The sequence below is a fragment of the Brassica napus genome, chromosome A3 (assembly GCF_020379485.1).
Source record: "Brassica napus cultivar Da-Ae chromosome A3, Da-Ae, whole genome shotgun sequence".
Classification (NCBI taxonomy): domain Eukaryota; kingdom Viridiplantae; phylum Streptophyta; class Magnoliopsida; order Brassicales; family Brassicaceae; genus Brassica; species Brassica napus.
Window position 1 is genome coordinate 26504002 of NC_063436.1, and position 26902 is coordinate 26530903.

General features: G+C 33.7%; 2 protein-coding genes and 1 pseudogene across 2 annotated transcripts; all 3 read left to right on the forward strand.

Moving 5' to 3' along the window:
• The first annotated feature begins 5145 nt into the window (after positions 1-5145).
• Positions 5146-7263, forward strand: LOC106361735. The gene is made up of 4 exons (XM_013801545.3): positions 5146-5367; positions 5848-6005; positions 6076-6360; positions 6426-7263. Exons 2-4 carry the CDS (start codon positions 5877-5879, stop codon positions 7068-7070), a joined length of 1059 nt encoding a protein of 352 aa, XP_013656999.1. The 5' UTR covers positions 5146-5367; positions 5848-5876; the 3' UTR covers positions 7071-7263.
• A 2463-nt stretch (positions 7264-9726) lies between these two features.
• LOC125590196 lies at positions 9727-10882 on the forward strand (annotated as a pseudogene).
• Positions 10883-24412: 13530 nt separating this feature from the next.
• LOC106360069 (CASP-like protein 1F1) lies at positions 24413-25901 on the forward strand. The gene is made up of 3 exons (XM_013799671.3): positions 24413-24743; positions 25173-25287; positions 25499-25901. Exons 1-3 carry the CDS (start codon positions 24562-24564, stop codon positions 25712-25714), a joined length of 513 nt encoding a protein of 170 aa, XP_013655125.1. The 5' UTR covers positions 24413-24561; the 3' UTR covers positions 25715-25901.
• Positions 25902-26902: the final 1001 nt, after the last annotated feature.

Genomic DNA, 26902 nt, shown 5'->3' on the forward strand with positions numbered 1-26902 from the left:
AAATTTTCCTTTATACTATTCCAAAGTTTGCATGGTAGAATATATATACCATAAACACTCCAATTAACTGGCCACATGCAACTACAAGAGCAAGGGAGGAAAATTTTAGCCATACCGAACAAGATCGAGCACGACGATGCAGTAAGAGAAGAATATTTTTAATACAAACCAGGACAAAGAAAAGTGATTGCAATAACTTAAGTTCCCATTTTATACATATCGAAGTTCCACTGAGGTACACAACCCATACTCGCTCCTTTTGTTCCTCGTACCAGTAAAAAATGAACGTTTGGGTGTCTGCCACGTGTGACATATTTTATGTTGTCTTAGAGCACTCTTGAACTTCATGATTTGGCAGCCAAAATTAGGCCCGTAACTAATTCTATTTTATTAGCTTTCATAACAACAGATAATAATATTATGTGTTCCTGTGATATAATGTATATAAAACGACTAGACTAGAAACGAAGGCAAACACTAAATGTTTTAAATAAAGAATAGTGCGTTTTATCTTAGATGCGACTGTAGCGTGTCTGCGTGTGTAAACCGTATAGGTAAGATTCACCATCGTGCTTCTTGATGTCCACTTACTTTTCATGTTAATCTAATTATCTTAATAAATATTATCGTATCCAACATAAATCTTCAATTAATGTCTAGATATGAAATCTAATGTATAATTCAGTGAAAAAAAAGTCTAGATAATCTTGTTTTTCTACCATAAAAAAATATTATCAAATAATTACATTCAACAACTAGTTAAGCAGCTTAAGCTAATATTACTGGAATGGTATGATATATCAATGTTTTAATTTAAATTTGTTGTTATGTACTTATTAGTACTTATGTGACTATAAAAAAAAGGTTTTTGATTTTTTGAATTTTTGTTCTTATTTACGTTTATATTTAAGATATGATGCGGTTGTGTTTAAATAAAACCACCATTTTAATGTTTAATTTTTTTTTATAAAAAAATCATTTGTGTATGGTAAATTGGGAACTAGAAATATTTTAGGAGATTGATTTGCGTTTGGAATATATGATGTGAAGTGAATGGAAATGGGATGAAGGTATGATGTGAAGTTAAATAAAATCAGTTAATAAGCTTCGTCCTCGTCAGATTAGATATTGATATATAAGTAGATGAGAATGAATTAGTCACAATTTTACTTTCATTCTCCTTTTGCCATTTCAAGACAGAGTAACTTGAATATCATGTGGAGTGATCAGTGCTGTCCCTAGGAGAATCAATAGAAGCTTGGGCTTCCGGCCGTATATCAGAATTTAATCGGCCAAAAAATTTATAAGTCTCAAGTAGCCAAGTGGTTGTTGGAGCTGAACTGCGGAAGCTAGGAAAGGAGTTCAATGTCTCCCCTTCTTAAAAGATATATGTGAAATTTTTAAAATTAATGACACTTAATAATAGGCCTTAATTTTTTATTTGCTTTCAGCCTTCATATTTTCAAGACTGGCACTGAGAGTAATATAGTATGTCATACGTACCGATGGAGGTCACATGGACCATGTCACCATTGCTAAATATGCTGAAAATTAGCATGTTCCATGTGAAAGTTCTTATCCGTAACAATTGCTATAATCAAAATATCATGTAACATAATATTTCAATAAGAAAATGTTATCTTACATGGATCATGTCACCATTGCTAAATATGCTGAAAATTATGTTGAAAGTTCTTATTCGTAACAATTGCTATAATCAATATCATGTAACATAACATTTCAATAAGATCATTAGTGGAATAAATCACTTTCAACATACGTAGTATATCAATTCATCACTGTATATCAATTCATCACTTAATGTATTTATTGACTTTGAGAAAATTAAAAAAACAGATAAAATAACCTATCAAAGGAGAAACAGAAGACGTCTGGTTGAAACAAAAAAGTGTATGAAAAGGATTGACAAATGAAAACCCATTTGCATCTTGATTATAGTTTCCACCTTTCGTTTTTAGTCTCACTCTCTTAATCAAAGATTAATTGACTGATCAAACAATTTGTTGCATTAAAATATGTAAATAATTAGCTGTGGAACTTTTTACTTTATGGAGTCTCTGTGGTTCTTCTACGGTCAAAGGAAGTGGTTCCATCCAACCTTGCAGATTCCTAATTAGACGGTTAAAAAACTCGTTGCCAACCATTCCTCCTCGTCCTCACTTTCTCCACTTTCGAATTCAAATATATTTAACTCATTTTATAAGATGTCAACACTGTAGCCTGTAGGAGAAGAGCATCTGCTTCATGCTCCATACATAAGCAGTACATCAGAATCAGAATACATATGCCGACATACCAGATTTAAATAAGGCACTTACAAAATATTATTCAATCTTAAGAATGCTGTTGCAAAGTGTAAATGATCAAATCAGGGACATATGCGAAACTATTAGGGATGCTAGAGTATGCTTTACTTCTAACAAAGAGCTTTATTTCGTTGTCCTCTGAATCACCAATCAAATATAGCTCGAAGAATAGAGCTTTAGTGAGTGGCATACTTTGCTAAACACGGAACAAAGGTTATATATTATCTGTTGTGATCATTTTGTTAAATATTAACTGAAACCAATAATATGCCTAAATAGATACAATTTAATCACTAAAATAACAACCAAGTCCAAACTTTTATGATCATCTGACTGAATATATTAGGTTCAAAGATTCATTCACAAAGCATCAAAAACACAAGGTCAAGGATGCGCTAATAAATGAACGCATATACAAATACCTATTAACCAAAAATAAGATGGTCAAGGGAACAAGAAACAAACGGATATCACAAAGCTATCATTAAGCCCCATATATTAATTTAAGTGGCGAAATAGTAACTTCAAGACAAACTAGATACTTTTTCAAGACATACTAGATACTTTTTTCACATACAAAAATAATTCGATGAAGAAAACTGACTATTTTTGTATATATAATAGTAGTATATATGTTACTCTTAATTCATCGTCCATTTAAAGTGCTATACCCTTTAGTAGATACTTTTTCCGCCTTAAGATTTTCCTTCATGTCTTTGGTGATATAACACAGTACACAAAACACAATTGTTATGGTGGAGCTTAAAAGTTCGACTGGTTACATTTCCATTCACTTCACATCATACCTTCATCTCAATAATATTCCAGAATTTGTAGTAGGAGCCCGGAGGAAGGAGCAACTTTGTTTTTGTTTTGTATGACATTGCTTAGACATTTACTTTATTATAAATGCAAAGATCATGCAGTCTTCAAAGCCTAATAATGAACCTTCACCGCAGGACTAGGGGAAACCAAGGAACTCAAGTTATTGGTCAGCTTTTTTGAGTAGGCACCAACACAACTAGGACTGGGCAAATAAACCGAACCCGAAAACCCGAACCGAATCCGATCCGATAAAAATGAATCCGAACTGATCTGAACCCGACGTAAATACCGAATGGGTCTTGTTTTGTGGTATTTTGGGTTATGGATATTATCCGAACCGAACCCGAATCTAAATAGATATCCGATAGAACCCGAAACATTCAAAACCTCGAAAAGATCTTGTACCAAACATGATCTCAATTCTTAATATGTATCCAAAATACACTAAGAAATATTGAACATCTAAAATACTTATCTATTACATGAAGGTTGGTAGTTCTATTACATGAAGGTTGATAGTTAAAGATGGCCGTTGAATCTTGAAGTATTTAGATTTTGATTTTGTTTTCGTTAAACAATATTTCTCATTTCATGAGAATTTGGTTTTCGTTTTATGCTTTTATTTATTTGGTTTTCTTTTTATCAGTAAATATGTTTACTTTTCGTTTGATTTTGAATGATCACAGTTGATGTTCCTTATTTTTGAATCAATTTTACTTAAGTTTTGGTTACAAAATAGATACAAATCAGGTATTTTAAAACTGAAAACCGATTTTACTTATGTTTTAGTTATAAAATAGGTAAAAATCAGGTACTTTTAAAGCGAAAAACCGATTGGGACCCGAACCCGAAAGTATATTGGGTTGTACCGGTTCTTTAAAGATTTACTAACCCCGACCCGAACCCGATAGAACCGAACCGGTCCCGAACCGAACTTTTATATAATCTGAATGAGGCTGATTTTGATAAACCCGAAAAACCAAAACACGATTGGATAAAACCGAAACCCGATTGGGACCCCGAATGCTCGGGCCTAAACACAACTTGTACATATCTGAATTTGCAAATAACTTCTTACCAACTGGACTAAAAATACTATGCATGTATGTGGGTGAAACCCAGTCGTTGCGCTTCTCCCCAAATAAAGAAAAAACCCATTGGGCTCAAAGGTCCAATAGATATATTTTTGTAAACTTTGAGCAAACAAAACTAACGGGGTATGTATGAGAGAAGAAGTTATGCCTTATTATAAAAAAAAAGTGTTATGAGTTGCTTTCTTTCGTCTCATGACATTGACTTTGCTGTGATTGGGCTTTTTCAAGAGTTGAATGAAATGAAACCTTGAGCACCATACTCTCTCCATCCTATACACAACAATAAAACCAAATTCAATGTTACCAATCTTAAATGTCCGAACCATATTGTGTCGAAACACCTTGTATGGCTTGCTCATGCTCATGTAGCTAGCCTCTTAGATTAGTCTTAAACTCTTAATACAACAAGATTTTGATGCCAAAGAAAAAAAAAATCTGAACCATATGAAAACGGAATCACTGGGTCAAAGGAGGAAACACGACGGAACGAGAGAGTTAATCGCCCATCCCTTAAATTGTGTAGAAAAAAACAAAGAAAAAGTAGCAAAAGACTTTGACAAAATAATGGTTTGGAGTATTGAATTTCTAGATTCAAACAAAAGGAATGCAAAATTGAATTATTATTGCAAAAAAAGTCAAAATAGATGGCTGGCTTGATCGAGAGAGAGAGAGAGGGAGCGCGTGGGCAGCACAAAGCAGGTAAAGAAAGTTTGAGGCTTCAAATGTTAACATCCGTCTTGCCGCACCGTATTTAATAATAACAAAAATCTCTACATATACCATATATTTATACGTTTTTATAAATGTCAGAACCGCACTGCAATCAAACCGCTTATCCCGCACCGCTCAATCCGCTGTTATCATTTAGAGCCTCCGCAGTTTTGTTTTGCTCTTATATTAAAAAAGAAAGAAAAATCAAACAAAACCCATTAATTAATTAATAATAATATAATATTATCAACTCCACGTTAAGAACCACCTAACCACTCATCATCATCCCACCTGTTTGCTATCTTTCTCTTTCCTTTAAGCTTTTCTTTTCGCATCGTTCCTCCCACACGCCTCTCTATCGAATCACTTGTTCCGATTTGATCCTCGTCGGCGTCTTCCGTCTCTTATCCGTAAGTTTCTTCTCTCTCTCCTCTCTCTCTCTCTCTACCCATTTCCCCCAATTTGTGCTAGATCTGATTTAGGGAACTCGTCTGTAGCTATATTTATATGCTCACTCAATTTTCAATTCGTCGGCGGAGCTAGTGCTCATAGCTCTACTGATTCTTATTTGTTTGAAAATTGAATACGGCACGATTGCTTTCGTTTTGGAGTTTGTTCATATTGCCGACTCTCTCTTAGTAGAACATATGGTCTCAAATGTTCAGACGTTTCAATTGTTATTCAATTTAACGACTTTTCGGCTCTGTAATCTAAAAATTAGATTTTGGTATAGAGGTCTTGTATCAAAAGCTTTAAGCTTGGAAGCATTTAACCTTTCTCAATATAAAGTTAGATACTTTTCGTATCCTCTGCCTTTTTTCTTTACTTAGTGTTCTTTGGATTGTTTGTATAATTGTTTGTATATTCATTTGCTTGTTGTTGTTGTTCAGATTCTTCTCCTTTTTCCAACACGACAAGAATGGCTAATTGTTCGGGAGACTCTAGTGACGTGGCTTCTCAGTTTGACATTCTCCGATGCCCTTTCTTGAGGAACATCAATGAGCCCACTAACCTCTCCTTCTCCTCCTCCTTGCCTTTCCCCATCCCTGTAAGTTAACTTAAAAGTCCCTTGCAGTGTGGATTGTTTCTCATCATTGACTTATTTAATTCCCTTCCAGGCACGAGCAGGTCAAGGACCTATATTCGAGGATGGACCCAATTTTGATACGGCCTTTAGGCTTTTCCACGGGCAAGATGGAGTTGTCCCGCTCTCCAACAGCGCTAGAGCTGAAGCTGAGAAGAAGCCAGAGCCTGTGTTCAACCCTCTTGCTGCTAAGGCCGCCACGATTAGTCTCTCATCTTTTGGACCTGGAGGGCCTTTTGGGTTTGATGCTTTTTCTGACATGTTTAAAAACCAAAAGAGAAAGTCTGACTCGTCCAAAAACAACAAGGATTCTTCCAAGGTAAAGCTTCTTGCTCAACACGTTTATTTTCACTTAGAGCCATTGCTTACTTGTTGCTCTTTCAGGGAGGAAGCCACGAAGCTATGAGTGACGACTGGCTTCAAACTGGAAACTGCCCTATTGCTAAATCCTACCGAGCTGTAAGTGGTGTGGCGCCGCTCGTGGCAAAGATCCTGCAACCACCTCCAGGGATGCATTACAAGTGCCCTAAAGCAATAGTAGCAGCTCGAGCAGCCATATCCAAAACAGCTTTCGCCAAGAACCTCCGCCCACAGCCTTTATCATCCAAAGTACTTGTGATAGGGATGCTCGGCATGGCGCTAAACGTGCCTCTCGGGGTCTGGAGAGAGCACACTGAAAAGTTCTCTGCGTCTTGGTTTATAGCTCTTCACGCAGCGGTTCCGTTCATAGGAATACTGAGGAAGTCAGTGTTGATGCCTAAGATGGCGATGGTGTTTACCATTGCAGCGTCGGTTATGGGGCAGGTGATTGGGTCAAGAGCAGAGAGGTATAGGCTCAAGTCGGTAGCTCAAAAGAAGATGACATTGTCTGGATCACCAAACCCGTCGTCTGTTGAAGCAACTCAGATGGAGTTCCCCGGAGTTGCATCGGATGGAAGGTGCGGTGACAAAGTGGTGATGAAATGGAACCCCATGTTGCTTGAAGCAGCAAGTCCTGTTTCTACCGGAGCAACTAATGTTGTCTGCTAAAGATTTTGATTTCTTCAAGAAGATCTCGAATATATATAATTGTTTTTCTTCTTGTTTTGGAGATTGTATTTGTAAAAGTTTCTATATGTTTGAAAAAAACTAGAATAAATTCATTTTTAAACGGTTGAAACTGTATCTTAATGTAAAAAACTCGGTTTATTAAATAAAATAAAAAGATATAAGTTGGATACTAGATTTTGATCAAACGTTTTAAACCGTAGAATTAACTTTTAGTTTAAATATTTTTATGCAACAAAAATTATAATTTATATATTTTGGTTTGTATTTAGTTATAAAAAAAATTATATGTACATTTTATTATGTTTGTTTTTCTTAGGTGAGCTAAAATTTATAAAGTTATTCAAACACGTATTTTAAGTAATTTATATATTCAGGTGAGCTAAAATTTATTATGCTTGTTTTGAGTTGATTTTATTTTAATAACTCATAATTTTTATTAATAAATTTAGATATATATTTAAAACGTTGGTTCAATCCATCTTGTACTTTTTTTTAAATCATGAATTCACTTAATTTTATAATAAATATATATTTATATTAAAAATATTTAAAATATTTTAATTTAAATACAATCTTAGAATTAATAAAAAGATATAGTATAGATAGAGGGGTTAACGGGAAGGAGTTGTAGCTTTATAACTTTTGCTTCAAAATTAAAATTGTAGTTACATTTATCTCATAAGTAACATTGGATTTTGGATATAAATAACGTTTTAGATATATCATAATTTTTATATGTGTATTTTTGTTAAATTTGTATATATTATCTACACAGTTAAACATTTTCTTTGTTTTGATAAATTGTAAATGTGTAAATTCAATATAATAAAACATCTATACGATAAAATATAGTATTTTAGTATATTTAATAATATTTTTATATAATGACATCATATATATTTATCCTACTAAAAGAGAAGTATAAATACCCCTGTACCAATATAAATGGTGCTCAAGATACACAAACAAACCTAACTGTTACCTTTTATTTAGAATAATGAAAACTTCGATTATTTTGCAAAAAAAAAAAGAATTTCTTAAACACCACATAACGTGATACTTAAAATAACCTTTTAATTACATTCTCATACCACTAAAAACTACATAATCCTAACTGTTACCTTTTATTGTTTTTGTCAATTAAAATAACTATAAAACATATCTAAATCTGTTTAAAACTAATTAATGTTAAATTTAAAACTAATTAAATTGATGCATTCAGACCTAAACTATTATACATAATTGATGCCAAAAATATAACAAAATGTTCATTACTACTACAAGATATTTATGAATGTCTTTTAAAAATAAAGGTTATTTATTACTATTATGCTGTATATTAATAAGATACTGATATGTATGACTAAAGTCTATTATTTCCACACTGTATCTTTTGATACATAACATAACTAAAACAAAGAAATAGTTGATTTACATAAGCAACCCACATATACGAACAAAGACACATAATTTTGTGTATATAGTTTTACATATTACAGTTCTATTTTTTTAATAAATATATTCAAGTGCATTATTGTGAGTTCTAACAGCATTTTTCTTTCAAAGTAACCAAAAAACTCTTTTAAAGAACCATTAACAATTTTTCCGGATTTTACCATCACCACTATCCACAGTAGATCTGTCAATTATTTTTTCTAAAAGATTTAAATAAATAATTTTTTTTTGTTTTATCAAACAAACAAAAAAACCATCAAATTTTTTTTGTCAAATTTAAAAAAGAATTAACAAGAAAATAAACCAAATGACCAGAAAAAAATATCAAAGAAGCAGAAATAAAATGAATTCAACAAGCCGATCCCGGTCCCAAACTGAAAACATTTCAGTGAGTGGCTGATGTACCTTTTTGTATCACTTATAATCCATATATTGGTTTCAAAGTTAAAATAAAATAAAATAAAAGATAAATTTCAATCCAATATACATCTTTATAATAGATAAATGATAGTTTGAGATAGATTGAAGATGGTCTTACAGTCGCCTCTGTTACAAAGATGAATACATGACCACTACGAATATTAAATATAACCATATATTCTAGACCAATGGTTCAACATCTTGGTTTATTGCTCATCATGCAGCGGTTACATACATAGGACTAGAATACTGAGGAAGTCAGTGTTGATGCCTAAGATGGCGATGGTGTTTGCCATAGCAGCGTCTGTTCTTGGACAGGTGACTGGGTCAAGAGCAGAGAGGTATGTTGTCAAGTCGGTAGCTCAGAAGAAGATGACATTGGCTGGACCAAACGTGTCGTCTGTTGAAGCAACTCATATGCAGTTCCCCAGATTTTCATCGGATGGAAGGTACGGCTACAAAGCAATAAACCAATTTGTTTATTGCTTTGAATATATGTTTTTTTTTTGGTGTAAATGTTAAGATTTATACCAACTTTTCAGTTTTTTGAATATATGTTCTAGATAAATATATATATACTGCATCAGCTTGGTGTTTAAACTACTTTTTTATGTGATAGTCACGGAAAATATGTTTCAATGAAAATAAAGTGGCTGTTCGGTGTTAACTTATCCCCTATATATTAAAGGAGAATCATTTTTTAAGGCTTTCCTTAATTATCTCTTAGTTATTTTTTCAAGGATGCATTAGAAGGCTCCATTCTCTTTTTTGCTTACGTGTCGCGCTCACATCGATTCGCACAAAATCATTTAATGTGAAACCATTAAATGTTTCCTTTTTTGATGATTTTTTTTTTGCAAACTCCTTTTCCATGTCCTTAAGCAGTCGACGTTTTTTTATTTTTGTCAGACCGACTACTGAGTCCTTGAGCAGTCGATGTTCCATGTCCTTGATACTAGGCGCATCGATGGGTATCGAAAGCAGAGAAGAAGACGATATGAGGGTGATCGACGTTCTTTACTAAGATTATAAAGAAAGAGATTTTGTAAAGCAGGCGCATCGACGATCTGAATCCCCATCGAAAAGAAAAAAAGAGAAGAAATGGAAGGTTTGATTCTATTTTTGTACAAAGCCATGGTCATGTATAAAAGAGAAGGAAGCTTTTCGTCAGTTTTTCTCAGCGATCATCATTCTCATCAACTTCCGGTTACTACAGGAGACTTCCTGGCGATTCCTCCGGTATATTTCGAACGTCAGACCTCAGGCGATTTGGGACCGACCGTCTTGGATTGCTTAAAACGACGCCTTCTTCACCATCTCGCTTGCCCACTAGGAACATCACGAAACGTACGTAAGGAGTGTTCTTGAAAATACTATTTACATAAAGAGATACGAATCTTTCTTGACGTGTCCTCTTATCCTAAGGTATATTTCTTATGAATAACTACCCAAGGACTTAATAGAGTGATTTTATATTATGATCTTGATTTTTAATTTGATATTATTAGGGACGTTCAAATACGTTCTACCCAAATTTTCCAATTGTTCTGAAGACTCAGAGGTAATATATTTATTGACTATTAGAAATTTTGTTTTAAGTTGTAGACCTTTTATTATCTACATAACAATTCGTGTGTTTCAGGGTTCTGTTCTGATAGCTGGTAGTTCTGTGCATGGCTCTAAGTCTAATCTGAAGACAGCTGCTAAACGTGAAAGATCCCATATCGAAAGTTTAGAGGCAGCTATCTACGAGGGAACTGTTAACAAATATCGACATTCGGATTCGATTAAGAAAGTGAAGACTGAAAATAGTGGCTGAAGAATTATTGGAAACCTGTCTACGATGAAGATAGGCTTTTCTCTTTTATTGTTATAAGTATTTTAATTGTTTTAATCTTCGTATTATGCTTGGTTTTTGGGTTTTGTTTAACAATTTTGGAAGTCTGAAGTGTTTTATTTTTTAACCTCTTTACGTACTCTAAGCATATGTTGGTCGTTTTTAATATAATCCCTATTGTCATATTTTGTCTGATCGGGTCGATTGGTTGAAGTTATCTAATATATTTGGGCAATATAAAATACCTTAAAAGGAATCATTATTTATGTAAAGTTTATTTTCCATGGATATAGTCTATAGCTTTGTAAATATGAATATATCCCTTTTATAAAATATCCTATACAAATTGTTATAGCACATACTATATACAAGTACAATAAACAGAAGAGAGCAAATATATTTTTTCCTTTTTAAAATCGAATATAATATTATTGTACATGCATTTTATTTGATCCTCAGATTCCTCAAATAAAGAATTATTTTTTAATCAATGTGAGTATAGAATTATTTTAAATTTGATATAGTTACTATATGTTAACATATATGATTTTTTTTTTTTACTTTCAGGATTCAATTCCATGCATTTTGATTAAACTTCAAAAAAAATTTAGACTATAATCTCTTATCTTATCAATTAATTATGTTATTTTGGTTTTTATATTAAAACAAATTATGTGTTTTAAAGGGTGGAATCACATTCAATTTATTTTCTCTTAAATTTTTTATATAATAAAAATAACTATATTTTATTTATTTAAGGTAGTTATAGTATTACTTTTCAAATGTTATTGTTCCACTAAAAGCCAGAAATTCCGGTGTTTTTCACTTTCTCTTCAAATATATATTTATGTCTTACAAAATCATAGTATATAACTTAAAATAATGATACATATGCTTCATTCCGCGTAAGGCGCGGGTTACTACCTAGTAAAATAGCTATAAAATTAGCGACAAATTTCAACGATAATGCAATTACTAACGAACAAAAACTTTCCCTAACTATCGCTATTCAATTTTAGCTACAGACCTTTCAATAAGATATATGGCTGGCGTTGATTGTTATTTTTAGGTGGTGTTATATCAAATCAGAAACATCAAAAATGTTTCAAAATAAATTAGACGTCAATATTTTAGAACAAAGATAGAATCTTGACAAAAAAAATGGAACAAAAATAGAATAATATTATTCAGATTTCCCTGCAACAAATCTACTACTATTTCTATATATATGTAAATGTTCGCGTACAGCAATTTCTTAAAAGAACAAAAAAAGTTGATGAGAAAGAAGATTACAATGTCGTCAATGAAATTTGCTATATTTTGCATTGTCCTAGTTTCTTTCGTTAGTGTCCATGAATGTAGGTTATCTATAGTTTAGGTTTCATTCAACCTTTTATCATCATTATCGTTATAAACACAATCATATTTTCTATAGTGTTTCAATTGATTTGTTCCTACTGTCTTTTATATAGGTTTTAGCCTCAAAGGTCTTTTTACAAGTAAAGTATCACCCTGCGAACAAATAAAAAGTGGAAGTTGGTGCTGCTTTAAAGGAATACCAGTCTGCCAAGAAGACAAAAGAGGATGTGAGAAAATGTGCGTAGATAAACCTTAATCAAATTATTATTTAAAAGTTCAATAAAACTTGATTTATATATTTACTTAGTAAAATTTTAAATAAATAAAATCTGTATCTGTAGTTTTGTTAAATTTGTATATATATGATCAACAAGAATATATACTGTTTTGTTTATGTTGATAACTTGTAAATAAATGAATTATATCTAATTATCTTATTCAGGTTATTTTTATTTATGCAAAACTGAAAACAACAGAAAAAGACATGTGAGCTATATATCAATACTATTAAAACAGAATCAATTTTTATCTACTTACAAATAGTCTAGGTTGGACCATTATATTTAATTATATTTCCTATTATTTATATTCATATCTAATCAATACTATTAAAACAGAAGCAATTTTTATCTACTTACAAATAGTCTAGGTTGGACCATTATATTTAATTATATTTCCTATTATTTATATTCATATCTAATTTATTGTTAAATATACATCATACCTAAAATTAAGGAACTAACTAACTAATCTATTATTTTTTAAACTAATGAATTTAATTTATATTAATTCGAAATTAAAATAACTAATCAATTATATTTTAGTTATTAATGTAATAAATAATTATATATATATATATTCATTCATATATATACAACTATATATTAATCCAAATGCAAAAAAAAAAAAAATTGTTCAAAACCCTCACCAAATACATAAAATATAATTCTTATAGTTAGAGTATTAAAATATATATAAATATATATTATAACATAAATATTAATAGTAATTATATGATGAAACATGTTACTATTGATAGTTTAATGAATATATTTTTTACGGGTTACTCAAATAGACATGTAATATATATATCAAATATAAACCAATTGAACAAATATATTAACACAAATATATCATAAAACATTAAAATTAACATAAATCGAAGCTAGAAAGTAAGAGTCAATATTTTAATTGCTTAAAAATATAATTATATATATAAATTATAAAAATTAAGAACTAAATATAATAAAAATATATATCAAACTTAAAATAATAAATATTTACATTTCTAATGCGAATAATGAAATTAACTTTTAAATTTAAAATAAGCCATAGACAAAACATCAAAAAGTATCTAATAATATGTGAATAACAAAAGTAAACTACTAAATAAACAATTATATTTTTTTTGCAAACGTAAATCATTAATTTGTAATAGACGTATACATATTATTGATGCTCAAATCTATTTTATTTTTAGTATGCATCCACTCAAATATTAATCCATTAACAAGATGGAATTTTAGTTAGACTAAAATTGTATTAAAATTGGAATATCAATTTCATACTATATTCACTATTCATCTGAACGTTCATGAATATATATTACAATACTCAAAATATAATAATAAATCAAACCGGATTACATATTGGATCATCTATCAGTTCAACCGATAACCAGATCTCATGTTTTAACAGTTGTTACGGGTTTTATAGAATTTTTAAATAACAGTTTTTTTTTTTGAAAACTAAAATGGATTACATATGAACCACCGAATTTGGCAATTTAACTGCGGGTCGGGTCGGATTTCAAAACATTGAATATAATTTTTCATTTGTAATATCTAAGTGTAGATACAATTAAAATACAAATTTATATCAAATAAATTTGGAATGTTTCGAAAATAACTCTGCGCTTTGAAAGCGCGGATCAAAGTCTAGTTGATGTTAAAAGAAATGACACACGTGCAAACATGATATTGGACATTTGATATATGGTCTATTAATATGTATGGGTTCTATACTATATATTAAAATAGAAATCATAACTTCCTTTTTCATGTGTGATATTTAAAATAGACCATCTAATAGAAATTAATCACATTAATGTTTTTCTATCATTAATCTATGTTAATATTAGAAGCACCTTAACATCAACATCTTTTTTTTTTGTAAACAAATGTCGACATCTATCTATACATTGACACAACTCACTAACGTTTCACCATTTTTACTCTATAACAAAATAATCTAATATAGACTTCCCAAATTCTTCAACGTCGAATTACTTTTAGTTGTAGTTTAGTCAAATTACAACCAACCATCTTTTATCATGCGTTTGCAGAAACACAGAGAAATTGATGTGTACAATGATTTGCTGTAGTTTAGTCAAATTACAACCAACCATCTTCACGCAGCGGTTCCTTTAATAGGAATACTGAGGAAGTCAGTGTTGATGCCTAAGATGGCGATGTTGTTTACCATAGCAGCGTCGGTTACGGGATAGGTGATTGGGTCAAGAGCAGAGAGGTATAGGCTCAAGTCGGTAGCTCAAAAGAAGATGACATTGTCTGGATCACCAAACCCGTCGTCTGTTGAAGCAACTCAGACGGAGTTCCCCGGAGTTTCATCGGATGGAAGGTGCGGTGACAAAGTGGTGATGAAATGGAACCCCATGTTGCTTGAAGCAGCAAGTCCTTATTAGTGTATATACATACTGTATACGAGTATAGGGTGCTACTATACTCATTCTATATACGGGTAGTATAAATACCCCCTTGTACATGACTTTCATTAATTAATCAAGATACAACTTTAAGTTTGGCTTACTCTTAATATGGTATCAGAGCGTAACAAACTTTTCCGCCATTAACAGCAAGCTTGATTTTGTGAGTTTCTCAGCTTGAATCTCTCCGATTCAGATCTCATGAGCACTCTGATTCGTCAAATTCTTGCTGATTCCATCGTATCTTGGTGTTTTCTCATTCGCGAGATACTGTTTCTCGTTTCCTTCATCATCTTCGCTCCGATTCTTTCATCGTTCTTCATCTAACCTCCGTCATGAGCTCGAATCTTCCTCCGTCGACTCCGCAGCCACTCCCGGTGGACCATTACAACAATCCATACTATCTTCACAACTCGGATCATGCTGGCTTGGTTTTGGTTTCGGATCGCCTTTCTTCTGGATCTGAGTTCCACGCTTGGCGTCGATCTATTCGTATGGCGTTGAATGTTCGTAACAAACTTGGATTCATTGATGGTACGATTCCTAAACCTCCTGCGGATCATAGAGATTCTGGATCTTGGTCTCGTTGCAATGATATGGTTTCTACTTGGTTGATGAAGTCGGTTTCGAAGAAGATAGGGCAGAGTTTACTCTTTATGTCAACAGCGGAATTGATTTGGAAGAATTTGATGACAAGATTTAAACAGGATGATGCTCCAAGAATCTTTGAGATTGAACAAAAGTTGAGTAATCTTCAACAAGGTTCTCTTGATGTGAGCACCTATTATACGGAGTTGGTGACTCTTTGGGAAGAGTTTCAGAACTATGTTGATCTTCCTGTGTGCACTTGTGGTAAATGTGAATGTAATGCAGCTGTTTCTTGGGAGTTATTACAGCAGAGAAGCCGTGTGACGAAGTTCTTAATGGGGTTGAATGAATTCTTTGAGGCTACACGTCGCCACATCTTGATGCTCAAACCTATTCCTTCGATTGAGGAAGTCTTCAACATGGTGGCTCAGGATGAACGGCAGAAACTGATTCGTCCTTCTCTCAAGACTGATAGTGTTGTTTTTCAGACTTCTGCTACTCCTGCTGATGCGATGTCTGACTCTCACTATGCAGCGGCTGTTGCTTACCGTCCTAAACAGCGTCCTATTTGCACACATTGTGGGATACCTGGCCATATTGTTCAGAAGTGCTATAAGATCCATGGATATCCTCCTGGTCACAAGCTTTATAACACTAATGTGTCTCATCAACGTTCATCTTCTCAAGAAGGACATCACCAGTCGCGTGGACAGGTCTCTCTTTCACAGAATCACAACCGTCCTCCTTCTTCTCAGTCTTCTACATCTGGCAATACAGTGGCTCATGTCCAAAACAAGTCTTCTGGTACTCTGGATTTATCTCCTTTTACTCAGGAGCAAGTTAGTCACTTGTTGTAGCAGTTACAGACTCAGGCGCGACAACTCGATTCTACGGTCAACTCTGTTTCTTTGACTCCTTCCATTACAGAAAAAGGAATAATGCCTGCTGAATCTTCGTGTGGTATATTTCCCTTTCCTTCTTCAAGCCTTCGTTTTGAACATAATATCCTCACTTTTCAACATCAAACTCTTGCTTCTCTTTCACATTATATTCCTTCTGATGCTTGGATAGTGGACAGTGGAGCCACGACTCATGTGTGTTGTGATCTGTCTCTTTTTACTGAAACTTCTCCGGTTTCAGGAATGACTGTATCATTACCTAATGGCACTAGGGAATGCATAACTCATTCAGGAATAGTGTGTTTGTCTGATTCTTTGGTTCTTCATGATGTTCTTTATGTTCCTTCATTTCGTTTTAATCTTGTTAGTGTTAGCAGTCTTTTACGTAAGGATAAATGTTCAGCTCACTTCTTTCCTGAATATTGTTACATACAGGACCATACTCGGGCCTTGAAGATTGGTGAAGGTTCTCTGCTTCACAACTTATATGTTTTGGACTTTGGTGATCATACTGCTCCTGTTTCTTTCTGTGGCTCTGTACGTGTTGATGAAGATCTTTGGCATATGCGTTTAGGACATCCTTCAATGGACAGATTAAAACTCTTGTCGGGTATTCTTTCTTGTTCTAAGCCTAGTCCTGTTGCGTCTTCCCCATGTTCAGTTTGTCCATTAGCTAAGCAGAAAAGATTACCCTTTGTTTCCAATAATCATTTGTCTAGTTGTCCTTTCGATTTGATTCATGTAGACACATGGGGTCCTTTTTCAGTTGAATCTGTTGATGGTTTTAGGTATTTCCTTACCATTGTAGACGATTGTACTCGAATAACATGGGTTTACATGATGAGAAATAAAAGTGATGTTTCTGAGATTATGCCTTCATTTTTGAAACTTGTTCAAACTCAATATCAAACAACAGTTAAAATCATTCGTAGTGACAATGCTCCTGAACTACATTTTGGAACCTTAATTCGCGAATTTGGTATTACTCATCAGTTTTCTTGTGCCTATACTCCTCAACAAAACTCAGTTGTAGAGAGGAAGCATCAGCACATTTTGAATGTTGCTAGAGCCCTTTTATTTCAATCTCATCTTCCTCTGGTTTATTGGAGTGAATGCATTAAAACTGCTGTTTTTCTTATTAACCGCATGCCATCTCCTTTGCTTAAAAATGTCTCACCTTATGAACTCTTGTTAAAGAAACAACCTGCGTATAATTTCTTGCGTGCCTTTGGTTGTTTGTGTTTTGTCTCTACGTTAAACAAGGATCGTCATAAACTGTCAAAGAGAGCAAATGCAAGTGTTTTCATTGGTTATGCATCGGGTTATAAAGGATATCGTGTTCTTGATTTGGATACAAATGTGATTTCTATTTCTCGAAATGTTGTGTTTCATGAGCATGTGTTTCCTCTTAAGAATAGCTCCACTCCTCCAGATGACTTGTTTGATAAGGTCATATTACCAATGCCGATTCCTGTTGCTTTGGATAGTCCATTAGAGGTTTCTGTTGATTCTAATCTTGCATCAGCATCCATTCCTAGTGCCGTTAGTTCATCTATACCAGTTGTTTCTGGAACAGGTCAAGCTTCATTACTTAGCGACAGACCTCGGCGCACTGGTAAGGCTCCTCAATACCTATCTGACTATCATTGCTCTCTCACTCAACATTCTCCATCCCACTCATTTTGCTCTACTTCCTCTACTCCTTTATATCCTATTTCTTCAGTTCTTTCTTATTCTAAAATCTCCTCTGAATTTCAACATGCCATTCTTTCTGTTTCTGCTGATACTGTCCCTAGTACTTTCAAGCAGGCAATTCTTTCTGATATATGGAGGAAGGCAATGAATACAGAGTTTGATGGTATGAATACGAATAAGACATATTCCATTGTAACCTTACCTCCGGGCAAGAATGTTGTAGGTTGTCGATGGGTTTATGCCTACAAATATAATGCTGATGGCACGGTGGAGAGACCTCGTGCTAGGTTGGTTGCTCAAGGATATACACAACAAGAGGGAGTGGACTATACAGATACATTCTCTCCGGTTGCAAAGATGACTAGTGTCAAGCTGTTATTAGCTCTTGCTGCGAAGAAAGGATGGTCACTGTCTCAGATGGACGTGACTAATGCGTTTTTGCATAGTGAATTAGATGAGGAGATCTACATGACTCTTCCTCTTGGATACACACCAGGACCGGGTGAAGTGCTACCACCTAACGCTGTTTGTCGCCTTCATAAATCTATCTACGGCTTGAAACAGGCGTCTAGGCAATGGTACACTTGTTTCTCGACTGTTCTCTTGAAGAATGGTTTTGTTCAATCCCCTGGTGATCATTCTCTGTTTATCTCTCAAAAAAGATACTTCTTTCACGGCTGTCCTCGTTTATGTTGATGATATCTTGATCACAAGCAATGATGATGCTGCTGTCTTACACCTCAAGCAAGCACTTCATCAAGCGTTTAAGATCAAAGATTTGGAGATTGCGCGCAACTCTACAGGAATTTCTTTGTGTCAACGCAAGTATGCTCTTGATCTTCTTGCCGACACAGGTTTCTTGGCTTCTAAGCCATGTGCTGTTCCTTTGGATCCCACGATCCCAATGAGTAACAGTACTGGTATTCCTTTGGAGAATATTTCTTCTTATAGAGAACTCATTGGTCGTCTCCTCTACTTGACGATTACACGTCCAGACATTACCTTTGCTGTTCATCGTCTCAGTCAATTCTTGTCAGCTCCTACAGACGTTCATCTTCGGGCTGCTCATCATGTCTTGCGGTATATAAAGTCTAATCCTGGCCAAGGATTGTTTTATGCTGCAGATTCAGAGCTTTGCTTGAATGCGTTTACTGATGCGGATTGGGCGACTTGTCCCGACACACGACGCTCTGTTACTGGCTTCTGCATTTACCTTGGTTCATCATTGATCAGCTGGAAATCGAAGAAGCAATGTACTGTTAGTCGCAGTAGTACTGAAGCTGAATATCGTAGCATGGCTTTGACGACTTGTGAGCTGATCTGGTTGCAGCAGCTTCTTACTGATCTTCGTGTTGCGGTTACTGCTCAGGCTAAACTTTTCTGTGACAACAAGTCGGCTCTGCATATTGCTAGTAATCCAGTGTTCCATGAACGCACGAAACACATTGACATCGACTGTCATACCGTTCGGGATCTGGTCAAGAAAGGCTTCATCTCTCTTCATCACGTTACCACTACAAATCAACATGCTGATATTCTGACGAAGGCCTTGCATCCTGGTCCATTTCATTCATTGCTGAACCGCATGTCTATTTCAAGCCTTTTTACTCCTGCTTGAGTTCCAAGGCTTGAGGGGGGTGTATTAGTGTATATACATACTGTATACGAGTATAGGGTGCTACTATACTCATTCTATATACGGGTAGTATAAATACCCCCTTGTACATGACTTTCATTAATTAATCAAGATACAACTTTAAGTTTGGCTTACTCTTAATAGTCCTGTTTCTACCGGAGCAACTAATGTTGTCTGCTAAAGATTTTGATTTCTTCAAGAAGATCTCAAATATATATAATTGTTTTTCTTCTTGTTTTGGAGATTGTTTTTGACAAAGTTTCTATATGTTTGAGAAAAACTAGAATAAATTCATTTTTAAACTGTTGAATTGTATTAAATGTAAAAGACTCGGTTTATCAAATAAAATAAAAAGATATAAGTTGGAAATAGATTTACTGATAATACATGTTCTAGTGATTATGGGAATGATTGGTGTTAGCTGTGAGTGCGCTCTACAGCCATAATTCACTCTAGAGCACTAAACTCAAAGCAATCAAGTTTTATTAATAAAAACTAAATCCATAGCATAAAATCTTTAAAAAGAAATATATTAGCTTCTTTTTTTTTTTACGTCAAACGGCCATTCAATATATGGCTTTAGAAATCAATTTTTCTAATGCTTTAGATTTATTGATTTTAAAACTTTATAATAAATTTACAGCAGTTAAATTTAAAGCTAAAGCTACAAAATTTACAGCTTAAATTTTACAGTAAAAAATTCAAAGCTACAACCTCAACATCTCATAAGTAACATTCGATTTTGAGATTTTTTTTTTTGTTAAAGAACATTCGATTTTGAGATATGAACGGGAAAGCTATCAATGTGAACTTGTGATGTATAGGGAAAAGGTAGTTTAGACTAATAACTTTTCTAAGTGACAATCACGTAAAATATGTCAATTGAAAACCAATAAAAATAATGAGGCTGCTTCGGTCTGATAGTTACATAATTAGCTACAAAATAATTCATTAAAAATAGGTCTTAGCGACGAACTTCAATTCAACGACAAAGCAATTAGTAAGTAAGAAAATTCGTAGCTAATCTATTGCTAATCAATGTTAGCTGCAAACCTTTCAGCAATACACATTTTTATCGTTAACTGGTATTTTTAGATGTGTTATATGGAATAATAACTAAAATAAATATGTTACAAAAAAGAAATTAGTATGATACAAAATATGGAATAGCTATATTTTGTATCATACTTGTTTCTTTCGTTAAAACCCAAATGTTGTACTAAAATACAACCGTGTAAGACTGTGTAGTATATTTTTCTGTCAACCTCACATATTTTAGGGTGTTTAAACTTTAAAAGCATTTAACAAAGAGCTTATTTAGTGAATAACCAAAAAAAAGAAGATAAATTAGACTTTTAGAGAGAGAAGAGAGAAGAGAGAGATAGGAAGAAAAAAGAGGAGAAAGAGAGTGAGATTTTAGTTAGATAGTAAATTTTGGTTTTTTTCGTAGCTATTGGATGCAATCTCTTTGACAAATCAGTTTACTTAAGACTAAGAAAAAATCAAATCTTTCACCAATAGTGAAAATATTACGTACAACTTATAATATATAAATCTTTTCCCTTACAAAGTTAGATACTAATAATCAAATTTATTGTATATAAATATAGCAAAATTTGTTTTTTTGACATCATATAACAAAATTTGTTATATTATGAAATATCAATTACTATTAACGGATAATAGGTAAACCTTAAGTTATGTTCTTATTGAGTTTTTTTTTCATCTAAGCAAAACTGAAAACAACAGAAAAAGAAAGGTGAGCTATTGGATGTAAAAATAAATGACACAGGGACAAACGTGATACTATTAATTAAGAGGGTTGCATTACCTTCACACAGGTCAGTGCTGCCTCCAAATCTCTAATAGAGGAACAGGTACGACCACCCTGGTCCAATCCCATTGTCCCCATGTTATATTAATTTTTTTTTCCCGTCTTAATAATTTAATTAAAAGGCCCAAAGTCCAAACTGAAACCATTACAAAAGCCCAAACAGGCCGGGCTAACTAACACCAGACCACCTAGCCTTCGGCCCAAACAAACCGGGCCTTGAGCCCACACCCAAACGCCCAAGGTCAGGAAATCCTAAATCCCGCGGCACACCCAACGTCGGCGGCGCTGCCCCATCCCCAACTAACTACCGCGCTAGCTTCATGTCGCATGGGATCTATCATCGGAGAGCATCAGCCCCATCGCGATCTCGTCCGTATCCCATGCCGACTGATCCAACCACCCTTAAACACGATCTGCGCAGTCACAAGAGAACCGTCTACCATTGACCCAGCACCCTCGACATTCACGAGTCGTTTCAGGTGAGAGATCAAGAGGCGGAAGAGCTTTGAAGCTTTGATTAACAGACTACCCAGAGGAGGAAGAGCCAGAAAAAAAACCTACAAAGACTAAAGCGAAGATAAAGGACCAAAGCCGAGAAGAACGATACTAACTAAGCTACCGCCTTCCGGGAACAGGAGCCGGCGATGACGGTGCTAAAGGAGCCACCGTCTCCCAGAAACAAAGGCCGGCGGTCGTAGAGCTGAAAGAGCCTCTACTCCCCGGAAACTAAACCTGAAATCACGAGCCGTCTGCCGCTACGAGTAACCGTTCTTCACCCCTCACCACGGAACCAGAGAAAGCAGCATCACCGCCGTATGGAGCACCGTACGAGCCGAGCCCTTCTTGGCGCAATACCCCAGCCCAGAGCCGTCAGCATGTCGGAAGAATCGGTAGATCGAAGCCCACAGCAGAGATTCTTGACTAAACCGAAAAAAGATGAACCACCGACGCCGGCACGCGCGCGGACGCGCCACCGGGCGTCGGGGACACCGACGCTTTTTCTCTCTCGCTTCTCTCTTCTTTTTCTCTCTCTTCACAATATATTCTCTCTTCACAAATCGGTAGATCGAAGCCCCATCTAAACTATTAAGGCAGAAGTACAAATAATAATTACTCCTTATAGTTGCACAAAAATTACATCCCTTTGCCACTGTCATCTAATTATGTCGTTTAACTTTGTTTTTTTTTTCAATTTCGTTGATAATACATTACACTTAATATTACTTTCTTTTTTACACACCCATTTTGTTTTGGGCTTACAAATCGTAAATGGCCCAGAGCAATGTTATCTTATGGTTTATTTGATATTTTCTTCAATATTTACAAATGTGTTAGTATATTGCTTTACCAACTGAACACAGAAAATCAATAATGAAATTTTTCAAAATATGCTAACCCGTTGCAAACCATTCGATTAAACCATTGCAAACCCGTTCCTATCAAAACGTAACTACACCATTATATTCATATTTTCTATTACATATGCATGATATAAACAGAGAATAATATTCTTTATGACTTTGCATACTAAAATTTAGTATATTTAATTTTATAATAAAGGTACGGTTTGGTTGTTTTATGGTTTAGATTTTGGTTTGCAAAGTCAAATATTTTTTATTGTTTATCAATTTGTTATATTTTGGTAAATGCCCATAATATGCTCTTTAAAGATCATAATACGTTAAAAGATTAACACACAAAGTACACTCTAATTTGGGTTTTGATTACTGTACGTCAAAAACACATGTCTTTTTTCCCGGAAAAAGTATAAATGGGCTTTGATTACTGTTTAAAGTCCACTTTAATTTGGGTTAAATATTAGAATTGCTAGAGTTATCTAATCTAAAAAATGTGGGTTCGGTTATTTTACCAATTTTATTTGTTCCTGACAATATTGTTTTCTTGAAATATGTTAAAAATAATTAAAAAATATTGAGTTAGTAATCAAAAAAATATTTGTATAGTTTTATTAAACTGCCAAAATCTACACTAAACACTCTAATATTTTAAGATATAATATTTTTAAAACCAATTTCACTGCAAAAACACATACAAAAAAAACACAAGACAACGTTATAATCTAAAAATAAACACAAAACAAAATGAACACCAAACACCAATGTCAGAACTTACAAACCTATAAAAAACATCATTAATTTTACAACAAATAAAAAAAATTAAATTACGGAAAACATACATCCGCGCGGATGCGCGGGTCAAAATCTAGTGTTACATTAATTAAGACTCTGATTTTATAAATATATATATATATATTTTTTTTTATATATATAAATATTGTTTAACAAAACAAAAGAGCCGTTGTTTTATTTTTATTGTAATATATACAATTTCATAAAGTAAAATTTTAGGAAAAGTGTAATATAATATACCTTTTTTTGGGCAAACGTGTAATATATACTTTTTTTGGGCAAACGTGTAATATAATATACCTAAGTTATGTTCTTATTGAGTTTTTTTTTTCATCTAAGCAAAACTGAAAACAACAGAAAAAGAAAGGTGAGCTATTGGATGTAAAAATAAATGACACAGGGGCAAACGTGATATTGGACATTTGATATGTATGGCTTTCATAGTCATTATTATCCTTGATGAAAAAAAACTTGTGATCTTTGTTGATGTTAAGACTCAACAGAAAATAAGTTAATTATCCCAAACAAAATTAAAACAACTAATAATATTTTTAAATGACGTGTATATACACTATATATTCAAAGATTTGTTACCAAATTTAATGTATTCAAACGGAAAGTGCCCAGCTGTTTAGGCAGAGGATTCGATCATCCAACGTCCTCAAATATCTTGTTTTGCAATCTCATCCACATGTTAATTTGCTATAAAACCATGCTCGCGTTATCTCTTCTTATCCATGCCACTTCTCTTCTCTTTCTCTTGTCTTGCTGAAGTTTTGGGATCTTACACCACAACAAACAACAACCATATTTTTGTCTTATTTGTATCATTTGTCATCTTAAGGAAAGTAAAATATTGATTGATCTGAATAATGATGGGAGCCAATGATGAGAGAAGAACGCCTTTAATGAATCTTGGGGTTCAAGTGTCGATGAGAGTGTTAGCCATTGGCACTGCATTGGCCTCCATGGGGCTCACGATCACTAACCATGAAGTCGCTTCTGTTTATGGCATAAATTTTGAGGCTAAATACGACTACTCATCTGCCTTTAGGTATACTATTTTGCTCATTTTATCAAAGTGCACATACTTGTCTAATTAGTGAATTTAAAAAATTGATGGAATGACGCAATCATCAATCTGCGTCCGATGAAATTTCACCAAAATACATTAAAGAACGTATGGAAAATGATTAATTCACACATTCTGGTAGGAAATTTTGAAAAAAAAATGGAGACGTATTAAAGAAGAGCTACCTCTCTTTTGTGACGTAGAAGAATATGTAAAATAATTTCATTCTTGAATATTTCAAGTCTCATTCGTTCACATCTCGTTTATTACTATTTCATTGATTTGTCTCGTGTTTGCTACCACTTGAAACCTAAAGCATAGACAACCTTAAACGGTGTAACCAGAATCATTACTACGATGAGAGACACAAAGTAGATTGAGAGTGTGTATTGGCTTTGATATGTTTCGCAGGTATTTGGTGTACGCAGAAATAGCTATCGCCGGCATGACATTGTTTACACTCGTATGGGCTTGTTTAGCTGTCCGTAGAAGAGGACTTGTTTTTGCACTATTCTTCTTTGATTTGGTAATTATTCTCCATTTTTTTATTTTCTGAGTATATGATATTGACTATATACATGAACGTTTTGAGATGGCCATGGCCGGTTCTGAACACTAAATATTTGCTTTAGTTCAAAAAATTCAAAGAGATATTGTACATAAAACAAAAGGGCTCCAAGTTGACCAAAGTTCTTTTTATGAAGATTAGCCTAAAAGAGTTTAATAATGTTGTACAGCTAACGACGCTGACGGCTATATCGGCTTTCTCCGCGGCCATGTCGGATGGTTACATCGGAAAGTATGGTAATACACACGCCGGTTGGCTTCCGATATGTGGCTACGTCCATAACTACTGTAACCGTGTTACTCTCTCACTTGCATTGGCCTTCGCATCTTTTCTCCTCTTGTTCATCCTTACTGTCTTAACTGCCTCAGCTGCTCGTCATTTCTAATTAACTTTCTTTACTTTTCGTATTATACATTTGCTTTTAACTCATGATTTTTCAAGCTTTCTTATATACTTATTATTATAAGATGAAAAATCTAAAGAAAGAAATTGTATGATTCCGTAAGGTGTTTATCCTTGAGACTCTTGTTACTTGTTATGTTAATTAAGTCTCGTCTTCATTTGTTTTTATCCTTTGAGACTCTTGTTACGTGCATTTCAATACTAATCAACTCCTACCAAAAAAGTGATCAGCATATGATTCAACAAGGATAAGCAAACTCCTCTCGATATTCAAATGATTGCTAGACTTCAAATTTATTGATTAGATGATTACAATATCATATTGGTGTCTTGGTTATATCTCTCCTTAACGAAATCATGTGGCAATATATTGTCCGCAATGCATCTGAGTGGGTAAATCACTTCATCGTGTGTGACACTGCAATAGCTCGAGCTTGGGCTATGCTCTTCTAAAACTCATTGAATGCTTCTCATTGATCCTCACTTTTTGTTACTGATGAGGTCTTCTCTTTGACTCCTTGGAGTTTCTTTGTTATAACGTGCCTACTGGTATTTTGATTTTCTGCAACTTTGGTGTTTTTTGTATTTGTTTTTATTGGCTTTTGGCTATGTAAGAACTACGAACCTTACGGTTGATTTAATATTACACAAAGCCTTAAAAAAAAAACACAAACATTTGTAAAATTATCAGCATTCAGCACCAAACTAATGATATTGATCTATGTTATTTTAGTCTTGTATATTTTCCTATATTTTACTATGGTTTACTATTAGGCATGGCCAAAAAAAAAATGAAATTCGAGATCTGAATTGAATCTATATTCTATCCAAACCTAAACGGTATCCGAACACTCAGAACTACATATTATGGCTTCAATTGGTGACACCATTTTAGGGAAAAAAATGATGAATTTGTTATTCCTTCAAATTGTTACCAATTGAATTGAATGTTTTGTCAAATTGTTAATACATGGGTTCCACTATATTCATTTGTTTTCCTCATAAACGTGGAAATTCTTTAACAAATATTTTCTCCTCTAATTTTGATGAGGAACAAGTGGAAAACAATAATTAAAGAAATTAAAAAAAAAACAAAAACAAAATATAGGAGATAAGTATAGGAACATTATAGCTCCTTGTATATAGGAGGATCTTGTATATGGTTAGAGTA